The 21,337-nt window shown below is 39.3% G+C and overlaps 2 protein-coding genes across 3 annotated transcripts; one reads left to right on the forward strand and one right to left on the reverse strand.

The window, feature by feature from the left end:
* Positions 1-1,397: 1,397 nt before the first annotated feature.
* On the reverse strand, positions 1,398-3,473 carry LOC117496237 (prostaglandin E2 receptor EP4 subtype-like). The gene is made up of 2 exons (XM_034147982.1): positions 2,661-3,473; positions 1,398-1,730 (listed from the first exon to the last, which is right to left on the reverse strand). The coding sequence occupies exons 1-2, from the start codon at positions 3,471-3,473 to the stop codon at positions 1,398-1,400; spliced, it is 1,146 nt and encodes a 381-aa protein (XP_034003873.1).
* A 7,485-nt stretch (positions 3,474-10,958) lies between these two features.
* Positions 10,959-21,243, forward strand: LOC117495946 (disabled homolog 2-like). Of its 2 annotated transcripts, none has more exons than XM_034147566.1 (10): positions 10,959-11,018; positions 11,137-11,299; positions 14,109-14,239; positions 15,000-15,098; positions 16,045-16,176; positions 16,953-17,039; positions 17,148-17,195; positions 17,334-17,396; positions 17,861-17,951; positions 20,141-21,243. In XM_034147566.1, exons 2-10 carry the CDS (start codon positions 11,215-11,217, stop codon positions 20,608-20,610), a joined length of 1,206 nt encoding a protein of 401 aa, XP_034003457.1. In that variant the 5' UTR covers positions 10,959-11,018; positions 11,137-11,214; the 3' UTR covers positions 20,611-21,243. The 2 variants fall into 2 exon arrangements, with proteins under 2 accessions (XP_034003457.1, XP_034003458.1); XM_034147567.1 differs by having other exon boundaries at positions 20,173-20,399.
* The last annotated feature ends 94 nt before the right edge of the window (positions 21,244-21,337 follow it).

Here is a 21,337-nt window from a genome sequence, read left to right on the forward strand (position 1 = left end):
TTTTGTTTTTCAACAGAAGCAGGATCTGACCGGAAAAACTGATGCTGGAAAAGGTAGGGTTGAATCTTTTCATGTGTAATAGTTGGCATCGTCAGGACCACTGTGGTTGAGTTTAAATACAATTTAAAGGTTGAATATAATACTGAATCCCTGACTTTGTTCAGCTACTCGGAGCAAAAGAGTCTGCTCCAAGGGAAGAGTGTAGTGTCCCTAAATGAGGCTCTACCTTTGCGTAATCTGCAATCTCTCAATATTAAAAAGTATAAGCTTCCTACCTGCACAAATGTTTACACTTATTCAAGCTCATTTTAGGCAAACCTTGTGAGCATAGATGTTGCATTTAGGCTTGCTGTTTAGTAATGTGGAATCATGTGTGTTTTGAAATGAATGGATTTTGTACACGGACCCTATACATTTAATAAACTAAACCAAGGTCAAAGGTGGTCAGCACTAAATTAGACAACAGAAATATGAGTTTCAATCAAAACTGAAACAGTCAAATAGAGACAAAAGACAACAAGGCTCAAGATAGGAACTTTAATACAAACATGAATCAACAGCATGTAATCAATGCTTTATCGTTTGTGTAATCCGTACTCCTCCAGGGACGTGGCTGTAACTGGGGTTTTGTAGGAGGTAAAATCCTACAAGACACATCTCAGAGAAATACTTGTGCTGCGTCTCAATTAGAGTCTTTTAATATCTCCATGTTATTTCTGTTATAAGAGTGTCATTTGAACACTGGCTCCAGATGAAACAAGTGTTGTACCATCTCTGTAGCATCCAACTGGATAATTCACATGAACTGACTGATCTGTGGGGGGGAGGAGCTGATGCTGACGTGACGAGGGATGACAGAGGACAAGGAACTTCACATTGACCCGATGGAAGGATTTCTGAGCACTGATTCTGTTTTTATAAGAAAAATAATTCAACATGTTTTGGAGCTTCTTGAATGTGAATATTTTCTGGTTTTAATACTACTCGGTAAAATGAATATCATTGACTTGTGGACAGATCATTTGAGGATGTCATCTTGGGCTTAAGGCAAGACTGATGAACATTTTTCATCATTTTCTGACATTTTGTAGACCAAATAACTAGAGATAGATTTGAGCTGCATCCCTAGTTTGGTAATAACATCCAACATAGTGTTTCTTCATAAGTCCTGTGTCACAGCAGTAGATGCCTACATAGATGTAGAGCAGAAGTCATATTTTATTTAATAAATAATCCTACAGGAGCTCCGATGGTCCTGTCCGGCCTCGGGCCGGCAGAGACGTCTCAGTGTGTCCATCCCAAAGACAACAGCTCTGAGACAAAGCCCTGCGTCAAGGTGCTTGCGGCCTGAGCAAGCAGCAAACATTCACAGAAGTCAAACACATTTTCAGTCTGTGTTAAGTCTGACGGGGACTCTCTGTGTCGTACGAAGTGAATTTGACAGTGGCGGGCAGCTGAGTCATGATGTTTGCGTTGCACATCAGCTGCGTGATCACATGGCTGTCCCTCACGATTACAGGATAAAACAGACTCCTTTGTGATGTAGGGGATGAAGTTCTGCGAGTGCTGCTGCCTTGTCTGGATAACTTGAGTAACTTCCTAAACAGAGACCTCCTGAGGAGGATGTAGATCCAGGGGTCGAGGATGGGGTTTACAGCTGCTATCCTGATGGCTGCCAGGTCAGCGATAGGGTCATTTTTCAGAATGAAGCAGTTGGCAAACACACGGACCTGAAAGAGAAAAACAGGTTATGGCTCATATCTTCACATTTTTTATTTAAACATGCTGTAATGGCAGCAAATATTAACAGGAAGGAAAGGAAAGTTTCCTTTCAGTACTTTTCATGTTTCCCAATAAAAATTAAGGTTATCATTCCATAGTTTCTCATGAAAAGTGATTACTCTAAAATATGAATAACGCATGATACAACATCACATGGTTTCCAACTTGTTTTAGTGCTCTTAAAACTGTGACCCCTTGTTTGAGGTTCATAATGTCTATGAATTCAGTTTAAAATGTTTTGATTTCCCCTAAACTGTTTCATTAAAATAGTATTTAGAAAGTTGTAAAACATGTATTCTTACATAATATGATGAATCAGATTAAAATAGAATTAACTCCACCTCCTCATGTAAAATTCCTGTAGTTATACTTTATTAGTTATAGTCAAAATAACTGTATACTATATAGCTATTAATGTATCCATCAATTTAATGTTGCTGTAAAGCTGAAGCTCATGTTAACACTTATGCTGCAGTATAGTTTATTAATTTACCCCCGGGGATCAATAAAGTCTCATCTTAATTATTCATATTAAACCAGAATATATTAGTCATTTATTAGATTTTGAATCATTATTCAAGATCTACAAAGTAATGTATGATTAAATTGAGCAAATATATGTAATGTGCTTGAACAATATGCCTCTGAATTGTAGAGCCACATAAAGTATAGCAAAACATACAAATATATGTATGATATAAAGTATAACAACGTTGACCAACATTTCAGATTGCTTGAGTAAAAGTATACTTGGTTACTTTTCAGCTCTGTTCTCTGGAAGAAAATCCTTCTAATTAAGGTTTGCTGATCCGTAGGCAAAGGTGAGTAACATTAGAAACCACAAACTGCCTTTATAAACCCAAGTCAGGGGAACTCACCACCAGCGGGGCTGAACAGGCCAGCACCACGGCGGAGGTCATCACCAGCACTGCCATCATCTGAGTCTCTGCAGCCGAGGACAGAGCCCTCCACCTGTCCCGGACGCTGGCTCTGGTAACGGGCCGCTGCACGGTCCTCTGGCGCATCAGCAGCAGCGCTCCGCACACCGCCAGGTTCAGCAGAATGGTGCCCAGGATGAGCAGCAGGCTGACGGAGCCGTACAGCACAGAGTATTCAGCGGCCAGCTCCTCTGTCCCCCAGTGGATGAAGCACCAGGTTCGGGACGGTTGCAGCTCGCTCTTCGACATGCCCATCATCGGGAGGCAGCAGAAGAAGATGTTACTGATATAAATGAAGAACAGGAACTTTTGCGCAAAGCGCCGGTCCACCCCCCACCGCTGGTAGGTGTACGGGCAGCATATGGCCATGTACCGCTCCGCTGCCATGGCGCATATGATGCTCAGCCCTGTCAAACCGAAAAACAGCAACAAAAAGGAGTGAAACTCGCACACATGCTGCACCGTGAGCACAGTCTGGTCCATGTAGTAGTTGGCTATGGTGAGCGGACTGGCCAGGCACGTGCCCAGCAGGTCGGTCACCGCCAGGCCGCACACCAGCGTGTAGAAAGCTGAAGATTTCCTCTCCTGTCGAGATACTGACAGGACGATTATTGCAATAATATTCCCAATGGCGCCTCCAGCAAACATAAACATCGGTAAAGCGATTGCTGTTTCAAACGTGGTCTCTTGGGAATGCTGCACCAGCGTCTCGTTCATGGAAACAGATCCGTGCGTAATGTTCAGGCTCTCCATCGCCAAAAACAACCTGGTGTTACTTAGCGATATTTGCCTCGGTCTGTAGAGGATTTGAGAATGCATTTCCTTTTGAACCCCCTGTAACAGAAGATAAGGGGTGAGTAGGGGTACTTTTTCTGGTAGTCTCATCCCCTCAGTTTTCCAGTAATCCAGATGCAATTAGCCAGGGGTCGTTGCGCACAGCTGGGAGCTGAGAGGTGGACTGTTTCTTATACTGCAACACTCGGCAGACTCCGCTCTGTCTCATCTGCAGAGGTTGGCGTCATCACAGCCCTGCGTAAGAGTTGTGGCTGCCTATCAGGAGGTCAACTTCACTGAACCGATGATGAAGAGACAGAAGAGGCTTCAGGAGACCTTTCTCACCCATTTAGACATGAGTCATATTTGGATGTAGAAACTATATAATGCAATATTTGTAATCAACTTGTATGAGAAGTCTTTGATGGTAACTGATGAGATAATAAGACTTTTTTAAAGCAGTTTAGTTAACTTTGGGTTTTCACTGTTATGTTGATTATTTATAACTCAAAGGGCCAGTACAGTCAAATTACAGTAAAACACACATATATATATATATATATATGTATCCACAGAGAAAGTTTGTGTTTTATATATTCCTTGAAGCGATAACTTGGAGGTGTGAGGCAGATAGACCCCTGTTACCAAAAAAAATGGATGCTCATATTTCCTGTGAAGTATTTACTAAACAGTGTTTGTGAGATGTGGGACATTGGAAAAATATTAACAAGTTTGGCACTCACTCCCCAAATACTGTAATAAAACTGCAGCTGCAGCTATACAACTTCCAAACATACAGATCCACTTTCTTCAACAGCTAAGCGATCTGAAATCTCAAAAATCTCAAAGAATATTTAAAACAGGTGGAAAAGCGATCTGCCCAAATGTTTGGTATCAGGGATGACGCTACAAAAATACCTAATTAAACACATGAATATATATGGTTGGAAGAAGGTGTTCCAGCTTTGTCCCAAACAGAGATGACTGTAAATGGTTGTGAGGAAAACACAAGGCTGATGGACACCTCGAGCACACACGGGACGTCAGTGCACTTAGCCTGCTCTGACTCTGCCGCCATGGCACATTCATTACAACGTGACTTGTGTTTACAGTGAGGAGCAGCAGCGAGGGTCTCTGTCTGCAGCTGGCCTTAAAAGACAAAGCACAACACCTCTCTGAGAAGTAAACCACCGCTGCTCCTCTCTGCTGCAGACAAAGGGGAGCTGGCAGATTCTAAAAACAACAAAGCACTTAAGTGATGCCAAAGCTGGAAACTCCAACACCGGCTGGAATGTCCTTCAGTGAATCACGGGACGCACCAGCACGGTTTATAGTTATCCTTGATGTCGTAAAAGGTCATTCATTTATTGCTAATGCCATTTAAATGTATTATCTCTGTCTGTGGTCTCTGCAGTGGGCATAGAGCTATAAAAAGTGTACGGAGTTTTTAGTGTGACTAAGCTGCACAAAAGAACATGTTGCACTACATCCTTAAAAGGTAACTATACCGGATTCATATGTGTCTGTAAACTCATCTTTAAACATGATTCAGCCCTTGAAATTGCATAAAAAAGGCTTTCCCCCACTATTCAATAGTAGTATTCACATACTCAAGACAGAAAATGCATAAGCATTGATAACATTTGTATTTGATCACACTTTGGCTGGGTTAAAAAAAGGCATAGTTGTATACTAATCACACCAAGTATGACGTTAAATCGAGTGTTTAGTGTACTTTAACTGCAAAGTATGTAGGATGTATGAAAGAAATCCCCGGATGTACGGTAGCAAGAATATTTGAGTATGAAGCATGAGGTCACACAAGCCTAACACAATCAATGCAGCTGCTGTTCAATGGCGGATTCTGAAAAACCCAGTTAAAATAATTAAGAGTTATAGTGAATTGTGAAACCCATTTTAAATCATTGTTTTATTTTGGCTTTACATAATTCTAGAAAACATTCAATTAAGTAGAAGAGACTAGGTTGATTTACACTTCAAAATTGACGTGATAAACAACCCTTATTCAATAATAAATTGGACCAGTAACCCTGTGATTGATGTGATGTATTGCATTGTCTGAGTTTACTGTGTGAACCGTCTGCTGGTAGTGGTATACTTAATTGTTAATATAGTGTAGTATTCTGTCTGTAGTTGTTAGTATTTCATTTTTGAATAGTAGGTCTTTACAGAAATCTCAAACCTTCACTTGCAGGCTGTTGCAGCAAGTTAGTATTGAGGTAATGGTGCAATATGATACGTCTGTTATTCCACAAGCTACTGTCAAAGGCATTATGTGTAAAAGGATTTCAGGAATTAGAGAAAGGAAGAAAACTGGACTCTGCTCATTCCTGGAAGTGAGTCAATACGATCTCTTGGGTTTACATTTGTTTGTTTAGGGAATCCAAGGTTAAGTTGGTGGGTCAGTCTGGAGTTACATAACAAGAAGAAATAACTTCACCATAGTTGGATCAGCAGCATATCGAGGAGATCTTACAGTCAAGACATTACTGACACTAAAAGAGGTAAATTAAACATCCCAAGAAATGGGATGAAGTTTGTGGTTTAAATTGGGTGAAAAACACAAAGACTGGTTGCCAACAGAGATGGCTGGGAATGGTTGTAGCCCAGAGCGGACAAATCTGCTTAAGCATCCTGTATGATGCTGAATCGACCCTTAAAACTCTGGCTTTTAACCATATGACTGCAGCAGGTGGTGGATTCATCTGTATCCAACTTGAAAGTGTTGACGGTAGAGAGTACAGTTTCAATTTGAAGTTTGCTATAGTTCAGTAATACGGATCCTGGCTCTTAGATATTATTTTATATATATATATTACTAAAATATCTGCCAATTAAATTGTGCCAACTAATTTAATCTTTGCCTGGATTTTGTTCCCAGGCAACATGTTTTTGATTGAATGAGGTACTATGTTAGCTACAGGAGGGGGTCGGGGTGGATGGTGGGCGTTGAAAGGATTTGCATCAAAAGTCATGTCTGTTGTTAAGGCAACAAAAGCACCGGATGCCCTTGTACAGTATGTACTGCAGTTTCCCTCACAGAGTATATACTTTTGCATGACGTATGCATACACTTGGGTCATACTCTTCATCATAACATTGATGCTTGAACTTTGACTCAGAGTAGACAGGACAGCATGCTGGCTTGCATCCTGCAAAATGTGACCGGATGCAGTGCTTTTGTCATACTTGCAAAATCTTTCCCATGCATTAGAAAGGGTATGGTAGTATGTTGGGAACAAACTGACTGTCTCTTGCTCCAATAATGAATCCTGTATGTCACATCCCTGCATTTACAGGAAGAAAAATTACGCAGTTTATGGTAAAGATATCTGAGCACTGTAATCCCTGGCTGGTAATCCATCCAGCTCAATGGACTGACTTTAATAATATTTGGCCTGAAGAAAAAAACAATGGGGCTCTCGACGATCAGCTGGAGTTCAGTTTCACATGTCTCAACATGGCTGCTGTCAAACATTTGAGTAGTATTTTATATACAGTATTTAGGATTAAATCTGTAGTTTTACACATGCTGGATTATAGCATGCTGATGTTTAACAGGTGTCATTTTTTACAATGGATGTCACCATTTTAATAAAGCTTTTTTCCATGCCAAAATGTCCAAATGAGCAATTAGAGTTTATTCAGCCTAGACCAAAGTGTTGGACAAACTGGCGGAAAAACACCGCCCTCTGTAGAGTCAAACAGCTGAAGAAAACAAGTATGAAATATAACTAAATGTGTACATTTTGGTCATGTTAAATCATTGTGTTATGTCAACTTTAGAAGTTTTGAGTCGTTGCACTCTGACAGAGAAACATTTTAGTTGATTTCACTATACTTACCAGATTATTTTGAATTTGATGAAAGGATTATAACATGATAACATGTGAGTGGACACTGTGTCCTCTTTGCTATGTTTAAGTTTGCTACTGTAGTGTGAATGTAAACTGTTCATAAAGTTAAATAAACACTTCTACTGTGTGTGTAAATGGTATCCAGGAGTTTGGTAACGGTACAAGGCAGATATTGGCTCTTTAATTTGATTCAGGCCAGAGAAAAACAAGCTGATGTGTTTCACTGTCTTGAACCTGAATTAAAAAAAAAGGTATTGATCATTTGAATGGGGGCACACATTTTTTATTGTGTTTTTTTAATACAATATTGATGCCACTGCATATCTTATTAAAACATCTTAGTATTTAAGACTTAAAACAATTACACGTTTTACTGTATTTGTTGGTCACTACATTTGCCTTCCATAGTTACCCTCAGTGCTACATTCTCCAGGTTTGAAGTTGTGTCTCGATGCGATCAGCCAGTATTGATTCATCCTGATCTACAGCTCATTTTCTGGCAAATCCTGCTGTTTTATCTCACTTGGTGAGATAAAGAAGTGATGATGGGAGGACATGACAACAATTGTATTGGTTCTTGCAGCCGACAACAAAACAATTTGCGTGTTCCACATGTTTACTTTACCATTTATGACACAGCAAGGTAGTTTCCTGATGGTTCCCTATGGGGTTAGTTTGTTTGTACTACAGAACAATAATTCTGATAAAAACCAAATCACATGACTATGAATAAATCGACAGAAGCAGTGTGTTGTTTAGTTTGAACATTAATAAGAACATTTGTGGCTATTATCTGGAGAGGTTTTTCCCCTTCTTAAAGGCCACAACGTTTCAACAACACAAAAAGGAACATGTCATCTTTTAGATTAAGTATGACGAAATGTTGATTCTCAAAACTGGGATTCAGAAGGTTATGAGCAAACCGATTTGCTCTCCTTCATCTTGTGATGTTGGATGTCGAAAACACCTGACCGCATTATTCAGATCAACTGACTGGAACTTGTTCAAATCAACATTTGTATAGCTGATGTATTTGAGTTCATCATTCAGTCATGGATTTAAAGCCCTTTAGTCAGGATATAAAGGAATGTGTTAACTGTAAAAATGATCATCGACCCACTATCATTCCTAACTCTTCACTATACGTCACATTCTCACACTAGATAGCCCGGGGTGTCACACTAGATTACAGTGAATACCTTTTAAATGTTATGAATTCATACTGAAAAATTGGTGGTTTGGGTTAAACATAACGTTGTAAAGACAAAGATAACAACACAGGACCAATTATAGTCCTTTTCGATTGTCCCGTCCACCAAAGGGTGCCTGTATCAGAGTTTGACGCCCTGTCAAAGAGACTGGGCTGTTTGTTTTTTTAGAAAACAAAAAAGTCCCAATTCACCTGAGTCTGCACTTCCAGGATGTGGATGATTGTTGGTGCACTTGGTTGTGTTTCAACATCAGAGGTTTAGATGCTAGATTCAGCTAGTGTGTTGTTTTTTTAGGTTTTTGCTCTTTAGACTGAGAATCAGCTGGAGCTAGTCGGGCTTCCTTTGAATCATTGCGGTCACTATTTTGAGAATTTGTTCATCACAAACTTGCCATGAGTTCATCCCTTAAGGCATCATTTAGATCCCTGGCCACCATTGGGAAAACAGTTAGTTGTGATTTATTTCTTCTAAATATCTAAGGGAAATGTGTTTTAATACTTAACTGAACACATATTAAGTAAACAATCCAATCCTTAAGAAAACATAGACTTTCTTTGTTGCTTTGCTGTGAGGGAGGAAGAATCTCTGATGGATTGGGGTAGTGAGTTCTGTTTGAGCCAAATCGTTTTACTTCTTCACTATCACTGTTGGGAAATGTGGCTTTAACCGTTATCCCACAGTTGTTGTTTTTGAAACCCCGTCAGCGCTGTGCTGACAGGAAAAGTTCATGTAGATTACCTTCTTTATTTTTTATTGAAAGTGGATTAAATCTGTTATTTCATGGCCTCAGGTTACCAAAGCCTCTGCCAATTGACCAATTGACTGGGTTTGCATATTGTTTTGATTTTAGAGGATTCCCTTTAAATTAGAGGAGATTTCAGGGAAAGTCATGTTTAATCTGACGTGAACCCTTTCCTGTTTCTGGGGGATTTTCAACATTAGCTCTGCTTCCTGAGAAAAATGTTTCTACATGCAGAGAAACGTATTTGCTAACAAGTCACAACAAGTGATCGGATTCATAAATATTTATCTGAGAGTGCATCACTTGCATTTTGATCCCTCTAAAGTGGAGGGCCTGAAGATAAGAGAGAGAGACGGCAGCATAGACTTTTCTCAACAGAACAGCCTCTTTCTCTGTGAGATCCTAAACGGTCATTCTAGGCAACATTGTGTCTATATGAAAGAAAAAGGCAGTGAGGAATAATTCATATTGGTGGCTTAAAATAATATTTTTAAATGCAGATATTTGTTTTCTCTCCAAGAGTTACAGCAGATAAGAAGCTTAACTCAGCCAAAGACTGGTAGTGCAAACATTGCTGATAGACTAACAGACAATGGCGCTCTAAAGAACAGATTTGATAAATGTTCAGTTTACTCATCATGAGAAGCACAAGTCAGCCTGTGAAGCAGTGGTATAACGTCTACTGTGACCCTGGACGATATTCGTCAAGTATGAGATAATAACGAGGATGATGTCATAGTGATGTCATCAGGATTATCGTATCTCGGCTCGAATTGAGAATTGCATTTTTAACAGATAACGTGCACTACAGATTTTGACAGTTTGACAAAAGAGGGAATTTGCTATAGCTGTAAGGGGGGTCAATGAGATATTTCATTAAGTTGCATTATTGGAAGTGTAGGATCTATAGAGTTTTAAGAGATTCATCCACACTAAGGACTCAAATGTTCTCCTCTTGAAATAAAAAAAAGAAAATGTATCACCTGACTAGATCATCGGGTGAAATTTAGAATTTGTCCAATATGTTTGTTTTTTTTACCTAATACCCAAGCGGCAACCTCTGATGCTAAGAGAGGAAGTCAACACAAAAGTGCCAAAACTAATGACCACTTGAGTAGAGACAGTAACTTTATAAAGCCAAAATTCAATGATGCATGAATAATTCATTTAGCAAAGCTCTGTATTATTTCACAAAGCAACTAAAAACATCTCTAGTATACAAGAGACAATATCCAGCATCATCAAGTTAATCATTTCTGGAGCCAGACGTTTCCTTTGCCTGGTTCATGAACCCCATATCATAACCCTTTTAAATAAATATTTAATTGTTGTTGTTTATTTTAAACAGCACTTTATGAACTGCTTCTGGTTCCTCTCAACTATACTTTCTGCAAAGAATTTCAGATAGCTTGATATTTATTAGGCAGCCAGAAAACGTATTTTAAGAAATATCACCCATAGGCAGTCCGTGAGGGAAACACATGACCTCACGCTGAACCCCACAGAGGGACAGCACCATGTACACTCACTATCAGAGTCTCTTAAGTCTCTCACATGAGTTCCCATGTATTCGGGACTCCCAGAGGATGTTAATATATCACCAGTGAGTGTGCAGCCTGACCTTTGACTCTGTAAAGTTTCTGCTGTGAGCTGAGCCAAGCAGCGGGGTCAGAGCAGAGACACTCTCCCACAGGTGAGCCCATCAAACTGTTTCCCTTTTACTACAAATGTTGTTGATATCTGGAGACGAATTTTCTTTGCATTTTGACATTTTTCTTTACATCAACAAATCTTTCTTTTCTCCCTTGCAGGAAACAAAGTGTGACAGCCTCATTGCTGTCACTGCATCCTGAAGCCTCCTAGCCTTCGATTTCAAAACAGAGCTCGCCATGATGGAGACGGAGCAAACGGCTGCGAGTTGTCCTGCCCTGGGCCAAACTCCCGTCAGGAGCTGGCTCTCCTCCAGCTCCAGAGGTACAGTGCTCCGCTGCTGTTGACTGTCACGATTGGTTCTCAAAAAAAATTAAGCTCAGAGTTTTGCCTTCTGACTGCAACCTCTGACCAGAGAAAAGCAACCTTTCAGCACCTGCTAAATGCACAGTTCCTTACATTTTACCTGGACATGGTTTAGCAGGCTAATTCAAATAATTATGTTTTATTCTATTCCTGTCTGGCCTTACTTTTGTTCATATTTTTAAGAAAAAACGAAAAAGAACTTAGTTAGATTTGTAATCTACACAGACAACACTTCATAACCTTAATATATTCAAAATCAGTTAAACAAAAAAGAGTTTCAGAGCAGCTATTTTTCTCAATAACTGTCAGTGGGCATATACCTAACCCTCAATTTACCACATTTTTAACTTGTCTGTTAACAACAATCTTTCAGTTGTAGCTTCTGAGATTTTCCGATTTTCTCTGTCCCACTCCGGCCACAGAAATGTCTGGGGGTGCAGAGTCCTTTGCACACACAATGCAGTGGTCAAACTTGTATAGTTTGCTTAACAAAACAGACAATGCATCAACACATCAGATTCTTGCATACGACATACTTGATCTTGTTTTAATTTGTGCCTCCCAATTTGCATTTATTCACATGTTTTACCTCTGACTTTCACCTCCGCCTGAACATAGACATTCAAAATGTGTATCTCTTTGCATCTGTTTAAGAGATGGACTTTTATTAATCCCTCGTGGGGAAATTGTTTCTCTGCATTTGACCCATCCTGTTAGGAGCAGACCCCTTATTCTTATTATTTTCTTTTTTTGATATAAACTTGTTTCTTTTAAATAAGGACACTATAAATTTTACTATACAGTACACAGTATGTGTCCTGGTCTGTCTGAGTTTATTAATATCTGATGGGAAGCAGGAGTGTTTTCAGGTTTGTTTTCCTTGTTCCTCCTTCATGCACCTCTCTGCAGCTGTTGCAGTTGTTGAGAAAAACACTGTTGATTTCAGTGTCTGACTGGAAACACATTTCCAACATTATAAATGTTTATTTGGTGTGAATACAGCTACATTTGCTCCAAAACTAACATATGTTAAAGTATTTGCAAACAAGTGGTTTGTCCACAGAGCTGTTTCCTCTTGTGTCCAAAAGCTTCTAAAATCTAACACAATCCATTTTAAACACATCAGTGTTAACCATTCATGAGCAATTATGACTTTATGAGAATATGATCACAATGTTGCGCTTGTAAAACGTGCAATAAACATGCAGTAGTCATACTTCGATGAAGTATTGGATTTCTGAAGCCTAAAAAAGCTTCAGAACTCAGATGCTGTATTCTCATTGTACATTGGTTGGTCTCTGAGTTTTGAGTAGGATGATATAGTTAACGCATTTTTATTTAAAGTGTACAACATTTCTAAACCTGACATCACACAAAGTTTTGAATAATAGGTTAAATGTAACAGTTATGTGTTGATGCCTAAGCTCAAATGTAACTATAATCAAACTAGAAGCCTGTGTATGAATACAAATATCTCCATTCATTTTAGAGGTAATTTAGCCTTTGACAATCACCAGCTCAGGTCCCTCACTTTGTTTTGAACTCTGAAACACAAATGTATTTCTGCTGAACATTAAACTAAACATTGACTACAAAATCCAGTAAACTCTTTCACAACGTTAGTGAAGCTGTTTAAGAGGCGACCTTTGTTACAACAAGCATACTGACATTTTCATAAGCACTTAATTACTGTTTTCATTCCAGGAAATGAGATGAAACATTGACCAAGCATCAGTAAAACGCTCACTCAGCTATTTGCCTATACAGGGGCGCAGAGGAGATTTTTGAAATCGGGGGGACGAAACTGAGAGAAATTATTTTCACGATATTTACTTACCATTGATTTATTATGTGTTTTACAATCATAAGTAACATTAACCGTAAGCTCAAATATGAACTGTTTCAAGATCAAATATAATACAATATAAGTATGTATGTGGATTAACAAATGAATTGGTATTTACCTTTAAAGGTGGGGTATGTCATTTTGGAGAAACCAGCTCGAGTGCGCTAGAATTTGAAAATACACAGCCGGAAAAAATCTGCCACTTCCTTACAGAGCCCCTCCTCCAACACACACGAACGCGCACATGACCAATGAGGGCACGAGATAAGTTTGTGCACAGATGGAAGGCTGACAGGCAGGTAGGCCATCCAGTTATTTTAGCCGGGCCGGCTAAAATGATTGGTCGTGCTTTTTACAGTACTACGGCTTCCACAGATGACATTTTTTTATGGATTTTTTGTCAAAGCACTTAAGATATTCATTGCTATCGGGATGTTAAGAGCATTCCATGGAATATAACAAAAAGTGTATCTCGAGCCGGTTTCTCAAACTTACCTACCCCACCTTTAAGTGCAAGAAGGATCATTTAAAAAAGGATAATAAAAAATAAATAAAATATATATAATATATATATTACTTTAAATGGGGGGGACGGATCAGTGTCCCTATGAAATTGTGGGGGACGTCCCCCGTCCCCCCGTCCCCCCCCCACTATCTGTGCCGCTGGCATATAAACACTAACAAACTTGTATTATCCATTTACAAACACACACAAATATGTACACACGAACACTTTGTACAAACCCAGAGGTAAACATATTAAAAACACAAGTACACATCAACTTTAATCAGATTATAACACACAAACATATTTAAGACACAACTAAGAAGCACAAATATACACAGACATGCTTTTCCTTCCTCTCACACAGATTTGTCCTCGTAGTTTAACCCTTTTTTTCACCTCTTTATGCTTCCCAGGGGCACCCAGCCACCCCCCCTCCCGTTTCTCTGGAGACGGGGTCCGCTACAAAGCCAAGCTCATCGGTGTGGACCATGTGCCGGACGCCCCGGGACACAAGATGTGCTGGGACTCCATGATGAAGCTAAAGGTAAGAAAAAGCCAGAAAAAACATACCTCTGTCTCCTACTGTATATTCAAACTGCAGTCATTTAATCAAGGAGGAAAATATATCACATGACAAGTGAGATTAAAATGTGTTGTCAGTGGTTTGTTAAGTCCTTTTTAGAGGGCTTTTTTCTAGAGATAGATCTTCTTCTATTTTACAAAACTGGTACCTTCCACAAAGATCTTTTTGTTCTGTTGAGCAGTGTCAAAAAAAGATAAATATATTGAATTGTTTAAGACTAATTCAAAGGGGATGATTCATGCTCATTGAACAATTCTACCCTTGTAACAGGTATTTATATAAATGAAAGCAAATGGTTTCTTGGATGGAAAAGGGAGTTGTGGGAACATTCGGAAAAAAAGGCTTCTGATATTTGACCTCTTGCTCCACCGATATATCAGTGACTTCAGGCCCTGTCATCTCACAGGATGTTCCCCGATACAGTGGGAGTGTGTATCATAGGGTACAGCCACATCTTAGAAAAAAACATGATCCACAGGCCCATAACAAGATCAGTGTAGTAAAAAACGGTTAGAGTTAGACGATTTGGCGCCCCCCGGTGATGGTGTCTACACAATCAAATATTCATTGGAGAGTTTTGGCCAACAGTCAGTTGAAAACAATTCTACACATAGCTTTAATACAACATTTCATTAGTATAAATATGAACATGTTGCCCTTAAACTAACAGTATAGGTTCTCTCCCATTTTAAATAACTCAACATTCTTTTTTGTGTGCCAGGGCTTTGAGGCGGCAGCGAGGAAGCAGGGGAGACACAAGCAGAGAGTCTGGTTGAAAGTTTCCTCCAGCGGCCTGAGAATAGTGGATGAAAGGACCGGGGTGAGTTACACTGACTGCAACTCCCCCAAATCTCTCTTCCTTGTGTTGTCTTGAAGCTGTTGTCGCCTTGGGTTGTTTGTTAACCTTGAAAAGGTTTTCTCTCTCATGTGTGCAACCTCAACAACCACTGAGGTCTTTAGAGGACAAAAGAAAACCGGTTCATTTATAACTAGCCAAAATGTGCATTATCTACATTTCAATTATATATTCTCAGGATTCCTTTGGGAGGTTAAGCAGAATATTTGCACAACTGAAATGGATCAGTGCCATAAAACAAAAATAGGAGTCCAGTAAGTTTTGTTTAGTACACCACAGATATGTTGTTATTGAGCCCAGCCCAGTTAACATTTGCATGTTTTGCCTAAAAGGCATAATGTTTGGCCTTTAGTACCCTTTTTTATGATGAAGAAGTATCAGTTAAATTCTAATTTATGTTTATAGAATTGTGGAAGTAGTGTTTCCCTTATGAAATTGATTCTGCATTTTACGTGCAGTTAATGTTTGAATATTTGTTTTAGTTTTGGTTCAACTTCGGCCCTTTCTTTTGGTCATATGTCTGATTGTAATAACCAACATCCCAAACTGTTTTCTGCACTGAACACATCTGTATTTCCTTGTCATGTTCAAAAATCTAAATTGCAGCTAATTTATTTTCTCTCTTAGGTTCGAGACCAAAACATGTAATTGTAGGTGAAGGGTGCTAGATCCAGAAATAACCCCAAGTCTAAACATTTCCCAGCAAAAGCCAGAGACACAGAAACAGAAACGGAAACAAATCCGCTTTAATCAGGCTATATCTAAAGTTATGATATCTTTATTTTCCCTTTTTCATACATCTTTTCTTTATGGTAGTTTTTTGTTCCCCCATTCAATTTTTGTTGTGTCTAAATGTTTTGTAGTGGTTGGATATGTTGAACCTCAAACCTTTTCTATAATCTGCGTTCAGGCTGTACTTCATGACCACGACCGGAGCGGGATCAGCTCTCTGATGAGAGACGAGTCTGACCCCAGAGCTCTGGCCTACGTCTACCAACACCAAGACACATACTGCCTCTTCTACATCAAGATGGCAAACCTGGTATAACACACACCACTCGCTACATGGGAAACATATTTAATAACATATGAATATTCATAGACATTAGTGAGTTATTCAAAAAATTACTTAACAAGATGCTATTTATTTATTTGAACAAAACCACTACACAGTGAATAATCAGGCTGCTGTATAACATTCATTATAATAATGGCAGTCTTTTGGAAATGTAACTGATTTGGGCCGGCAGATATGAATATGATTGAGGGCAGGAGAGAGGACCCTCAGGTGGATGAATTGTATTGATGGAAGTGAGGTGAACAGATGTATCTGTGTGTAGATTTGCTATGACAGGAACTTTAAAAAGAGTTTAAGACAGATTCTATTTTCTCCAGCAGGGTTTGTGTACTTAACCTGAAATGTCACAGTATGATGCTTGCAGTCGCACACATAATAGTTATGTCGACTAATGCAAATAGTGCAGAAGTAGCCCATGTTGGACCTGTTGCCTTTTGGGAAAATGTTTTCATACAGTGTGATAAAGAAATGTTTCTTATTCTGATAATGAAAAGAGTAGACCAAAGTAGGCCAACGTGCACAAATGTACCTCAGTCTTGGACACTTGCTCTACTGTCGGTTCAAGTTAAAAGAACAGAGAAGTATCTATGTGCATTTTTGTATTTTCACGCTGTTTTGAACCACACTGTATAGATACATCCCTTATCCCAGGTAGTGAGAGCACAACTAAAGACAGGTTTGTTCTCTGAGGAAAAGGATATGTTTGGTGCACAGTGTGATGTTTGATTTGTGTTCTCCAGGCAGACCCGGTCCTGGTTGACATTGCGGAAGTTTCTAAGATGGTGGACCAGGACACAACTGAGGAACCAGCAGAGGCACCGACACAAGTAAGGCAAACTTTTTTAAGTGTATAATTACATCAGAGTGTTTTTTGACTTTGGTGTACATGTATTCATTTTTTGTATCAAGTGTTCAATGGTGTTTGTTTTTTCCAGACTAATTCCTTACTGCTACTAAATGACAGTTCAGCCCCAGCAGCTGAGGTAAATAAAATAAAGTTGTATTCCTTAAATCTTATGGTGAGGTATATCATTGAACATCTTTTTATGTTGTTATTTTTCTTTAAATGGTGGAAGGCAAAGATTGAAATAAAACTGTACTGAATGTGCCTTTATTTTTAGGAACCAGCTTTGGAGGAAGTGCTCAGTCCACGGAAAGATCCTTCCCCAGGAAACTTAGACCAGGTACACAATATCACACATGTGAATCTTTCAATACACTGTGCCTTACCTGCCTTATTTGAACATGTTTTTATTTAATGAACCACCTCTATCAAAACAACAAAATCATGAAACATCTTGCATTTCAGAATTTCAAAACTTTGAGGTGAAATAACAAAGATATAGTGTGACTGACCTTTCAAATTCAAGCCTCAGGTTGGGGTTAGTTAGTTAGCAGTTATTCTGCTTTTAAGATCATAACATATGTGAATTTATAAGACATTTTTTACATATGGTATTTTCGTCAATGTCTATTATTGTTGTTGCTCTCATATGGCTCGTGAGACTAACTAACCTGCAGTTCGATTAACAGTCTGCTACCTTTTATTGTTAATTAACTTAGTGTTAATACATAAGCAATTGATAAATGTTGATTTATGTTGTTTTTAGATGCAAACCTTTGTGTTTTTCTGTTGCTCTGTGTACAGGCCTCTTCCAGTAGCGAGCTGATGGCGGTTTTCTCGATCCAAATGGAGGAGCCGCTGATGCCCGACCAGAGCTCCTGCGCCAGTCAGCCAGGTTAGTCTCAAACTGAGACCAGGAACTGTTATGCTGAGTAAACCATGATGCATACCTTAATCCTCTATAGCCTAAAATATGTTAGAGCTGAAGTTAGTAGGGGGCAGCACACAGCCTGGAAGTGCTAATACTGTGGCCTCATTCATGGCAAAATGATCTATTTTCCTTCCTGCTTGGTCTGTTTCTATAAAATGGAGCCATTCATTTAATTATTGTGGCCAAAAGTTACGTATTTTCTGACCATTTTGGCCGCAAATTCCACTTCAATTTTACAATTTGAATCTTGTTTCGTATCACAATCCACTGTCTAAATACTGTAAAAAGAGAAGAGGGAAGTTATTTCATGTCACATTTGCATAACTACTACTTTAGTTCCATTACATTTTAGAGATTGATTGATTTTTGGCATATGTTTTTTTGATAGTGATTAACAGGAGTGGAGGGTTCACTTTGGGAACCAAACACAGTATGTGGTTATTACAAATGTTTTGCATCACATCAGAGGGTGTATTCATGCAAAGATTTAGCTCAGAGTTCATCAGTTTGGTATCCTATCATGCAAATAAATATAATTAAAACATCAGGCTGTCATGCCTTAAAACTGGCCCCTTACCTCCTCATGCTGACTCTTTTGTCGGCTGAATCAGAGCAACTTGATACTGTGGTTGAATGGTTGAAACATGATGTTTGAAGTGCTGAGAGCCAAAAACTATATTCACACCACTATCAAACATTGATGTTCCCTACATCATACATCATGAAAGACCAGGCAGGAAATAAGGATTCATACACTGAATCCCTAGCTGCTCTTCAACTGACCTTTGACCTTAGACCTGGAGGCACAGGTCTCATACTAAAGTTATCTCATATAATATCAGATCCCCATGAACTAAATTACAGAAAAGAAAACAATGAATAATGTTTTTTTGCATTACATTGTTGTATCTGCTGGATTATATGTATTTATGTTCGTATTTTGTTTATTTATACTTGCATTTAGGTTTTTTACCAGAACATGTTGACACCCTTTAATAATGATAAAAAGCTTCTGATTATGGGTTAAGGATGTGTGGCCCTTTTGAGGGTTTTAATACTTTCACAGTACTTATGTAGCACCTAGACCTGCTTCATAATAAACCAAATGTTGTTGATCCTGTAACTGTTATAGTGTGGCAAAGGGTTGTGTTGGGGTGGTGTGATATGCACTTTCAAAACACAGGCTTTTAGGTTTAGATACTGTCTCTCTTTATTATTACTTAACAATGGCAATTCATTTTCATTATTGTAATTACAACAAGTTGATAATCAAATCAAATACTTTGCCATTCCAGAAATCCAGGATATTGCAACTAATGCTCTCTAAAATGCTCTAAAAATGTTTGGAGTAATTCCCATCACAGGGTCCCAGAAATCAAAGTGCGTCCTTTAAATGACTTCATGTCAAACAGACAGTCCAAAACCCAAGGATAATCCATTTCAAAGAGAGAGTGTCCACCTACAGAGAAAGGTGGACACTGATGCTTGACGATCAATACCACTCTCATTTGTTTTTTAAGAAATGAAGCCAGAGTTTGATTCGCTTAGCTAAACTAAGCTTAGCTAAGCTAATCAAATTTAGCTTAGCTTAGCTCAGCATAAGGAATGTAAACAGGTGTACAAAGCTAGACTTAATTTGATTCTAAAGGTAAAATATTCTGCCTTCCAACGTCTCTAATGTCTCCCATTGATGGTTGTGATGACATTTTTTGACACAAATGTAAAAACTTACAAGGGTTTCACTGGGAGTTGTATGCTCAAACTCAGGGCCGTCCCTCCCTACAGGCCGATCATGCAGACTGCGTGGGGCCTCACCTTGCGGAGAGTGCCTCAGCTGAGCCGAAAATGCAGCGCACCTACTGTATGCGCTTATGCGGCGCAATTAGTGTGGCGCGGCACTGTTTCGCCGCTACGAGGCTCCACTAGCACCCCCCTCCCTGCCGTCGCTGCTCGCGAAACAGAGAGCCTCATCATATAACTTTGCGTGGGGCCTCATGTTGGCCAGGGACGGCCCTGCTCAAACTATTTCTTAACGCATTGGAAGTGCTCCAGTAGTTTTTTTTGTTTGACTAAAAAAGTAATCGACTAATCGTTTCCGACATGATTTGCTACACAATATTTAGTACATTTTTTGTGTTCCTCTTTTCTCTCAGAGTCTCCACATCATACTATCTCATCCTCTCAGATCCTCTCCATGTTCCCCACTCAGCCAGCAGGGGGCACTCCTTACTCCTCGCCCCCATACTCTCCCACCTCCATGCCCTGGGGCCAGCAGGGGCTTCTGGGTAATCAGTGGGCAGGTCCAGCTGCAGTGCCCTGGCCCACAATGCCCAGTAGTCCGTCAGCATGGCCCCCTGCAGGATACCCAGGGCCCCCAGCAGGATACCCAGGGCCCCCAGCAGGATACCCAGGGCCCCCAGCAGGATACCCAGGGCCCCCAGCAGGAGGCCAGTTTCTGTCGCATGGGCCTCAGCCAGGAGCTGTGATGGGAGGAAACTCACCCGCCTCACCCACAGCTGTCAGTGGGTACCCCTCCCCTCTAAACTCCCTCTACGCCCCCACTGGAGCAACAGCACCGCTGCAGTCAGTCACCCCCACCTTGTACCAAAATCTCCTCCTGTAAAGACCTGAGTTGAAAATATGTTATCAAGATGATGCTCATTTAGGTCCACTAAAATGTGTATTTCATTTTTCATTCTTTCTTTCATTTGCACGTAATCAAATATTTGTTTTGCTGCCTGATAAAACTGGAAGATCAAAACCATTTACTACAGTATGTTGTTGCGAGTTATCATTTACTGTATGTTTAAACTGAACAAAAGCAACACTTGTACTGCTATTGTTTAATACAATTGAATTTATAGTTCACAAATCACAAAGTATTATGATTATTAAAGATAGTATAGTTTCATTACCCCTGCTGATACACTAGGTTGTGTTTTATGAGTTTTACTGACACTTGAAATTACTTTTCTTTTCTTTTAACAGATATAAGTTAGTTAATGTAATGTTCATCAGAATTAAATGGAGAACATAAAAGGAAGCTCACTTGACTTCCATTTCCTTCAAACTAAAGCATCTCACTTTGTCTTCTGTTTTATTATATAATTATATCATTGTGTGGACGTTCTTATTGAAATAGAAAGTATATAATGTATAATAACATATTGCAGAAAAATAATATAAAATATTTTCTTCACATCAATTACACTCACAGTGCCCTAACATATAACTGTATTATTCATAGACATAATAACTAAACAACTGACCTTTTTAGGAAGAAGTGAAACAAAGTGGCTGACATCATGTTAATGTTTCTCTACTGTTATTCCCATGTTGTGTCACTGTCT

Source organism: Trematomus bernacchii, unplaced genomic scaffold, assembly GCF_902827165.1.
Source record: "Trematomus bernacchii unplaced genomic scaffold, fTreBer1.1, whole genome shotgun sequence".
NCBI lineage: Eukaryota > Metazoa > Chordata > Actinopteri > Perciformes > Nototheniidae > Trematomus > Trematomus bernacchii.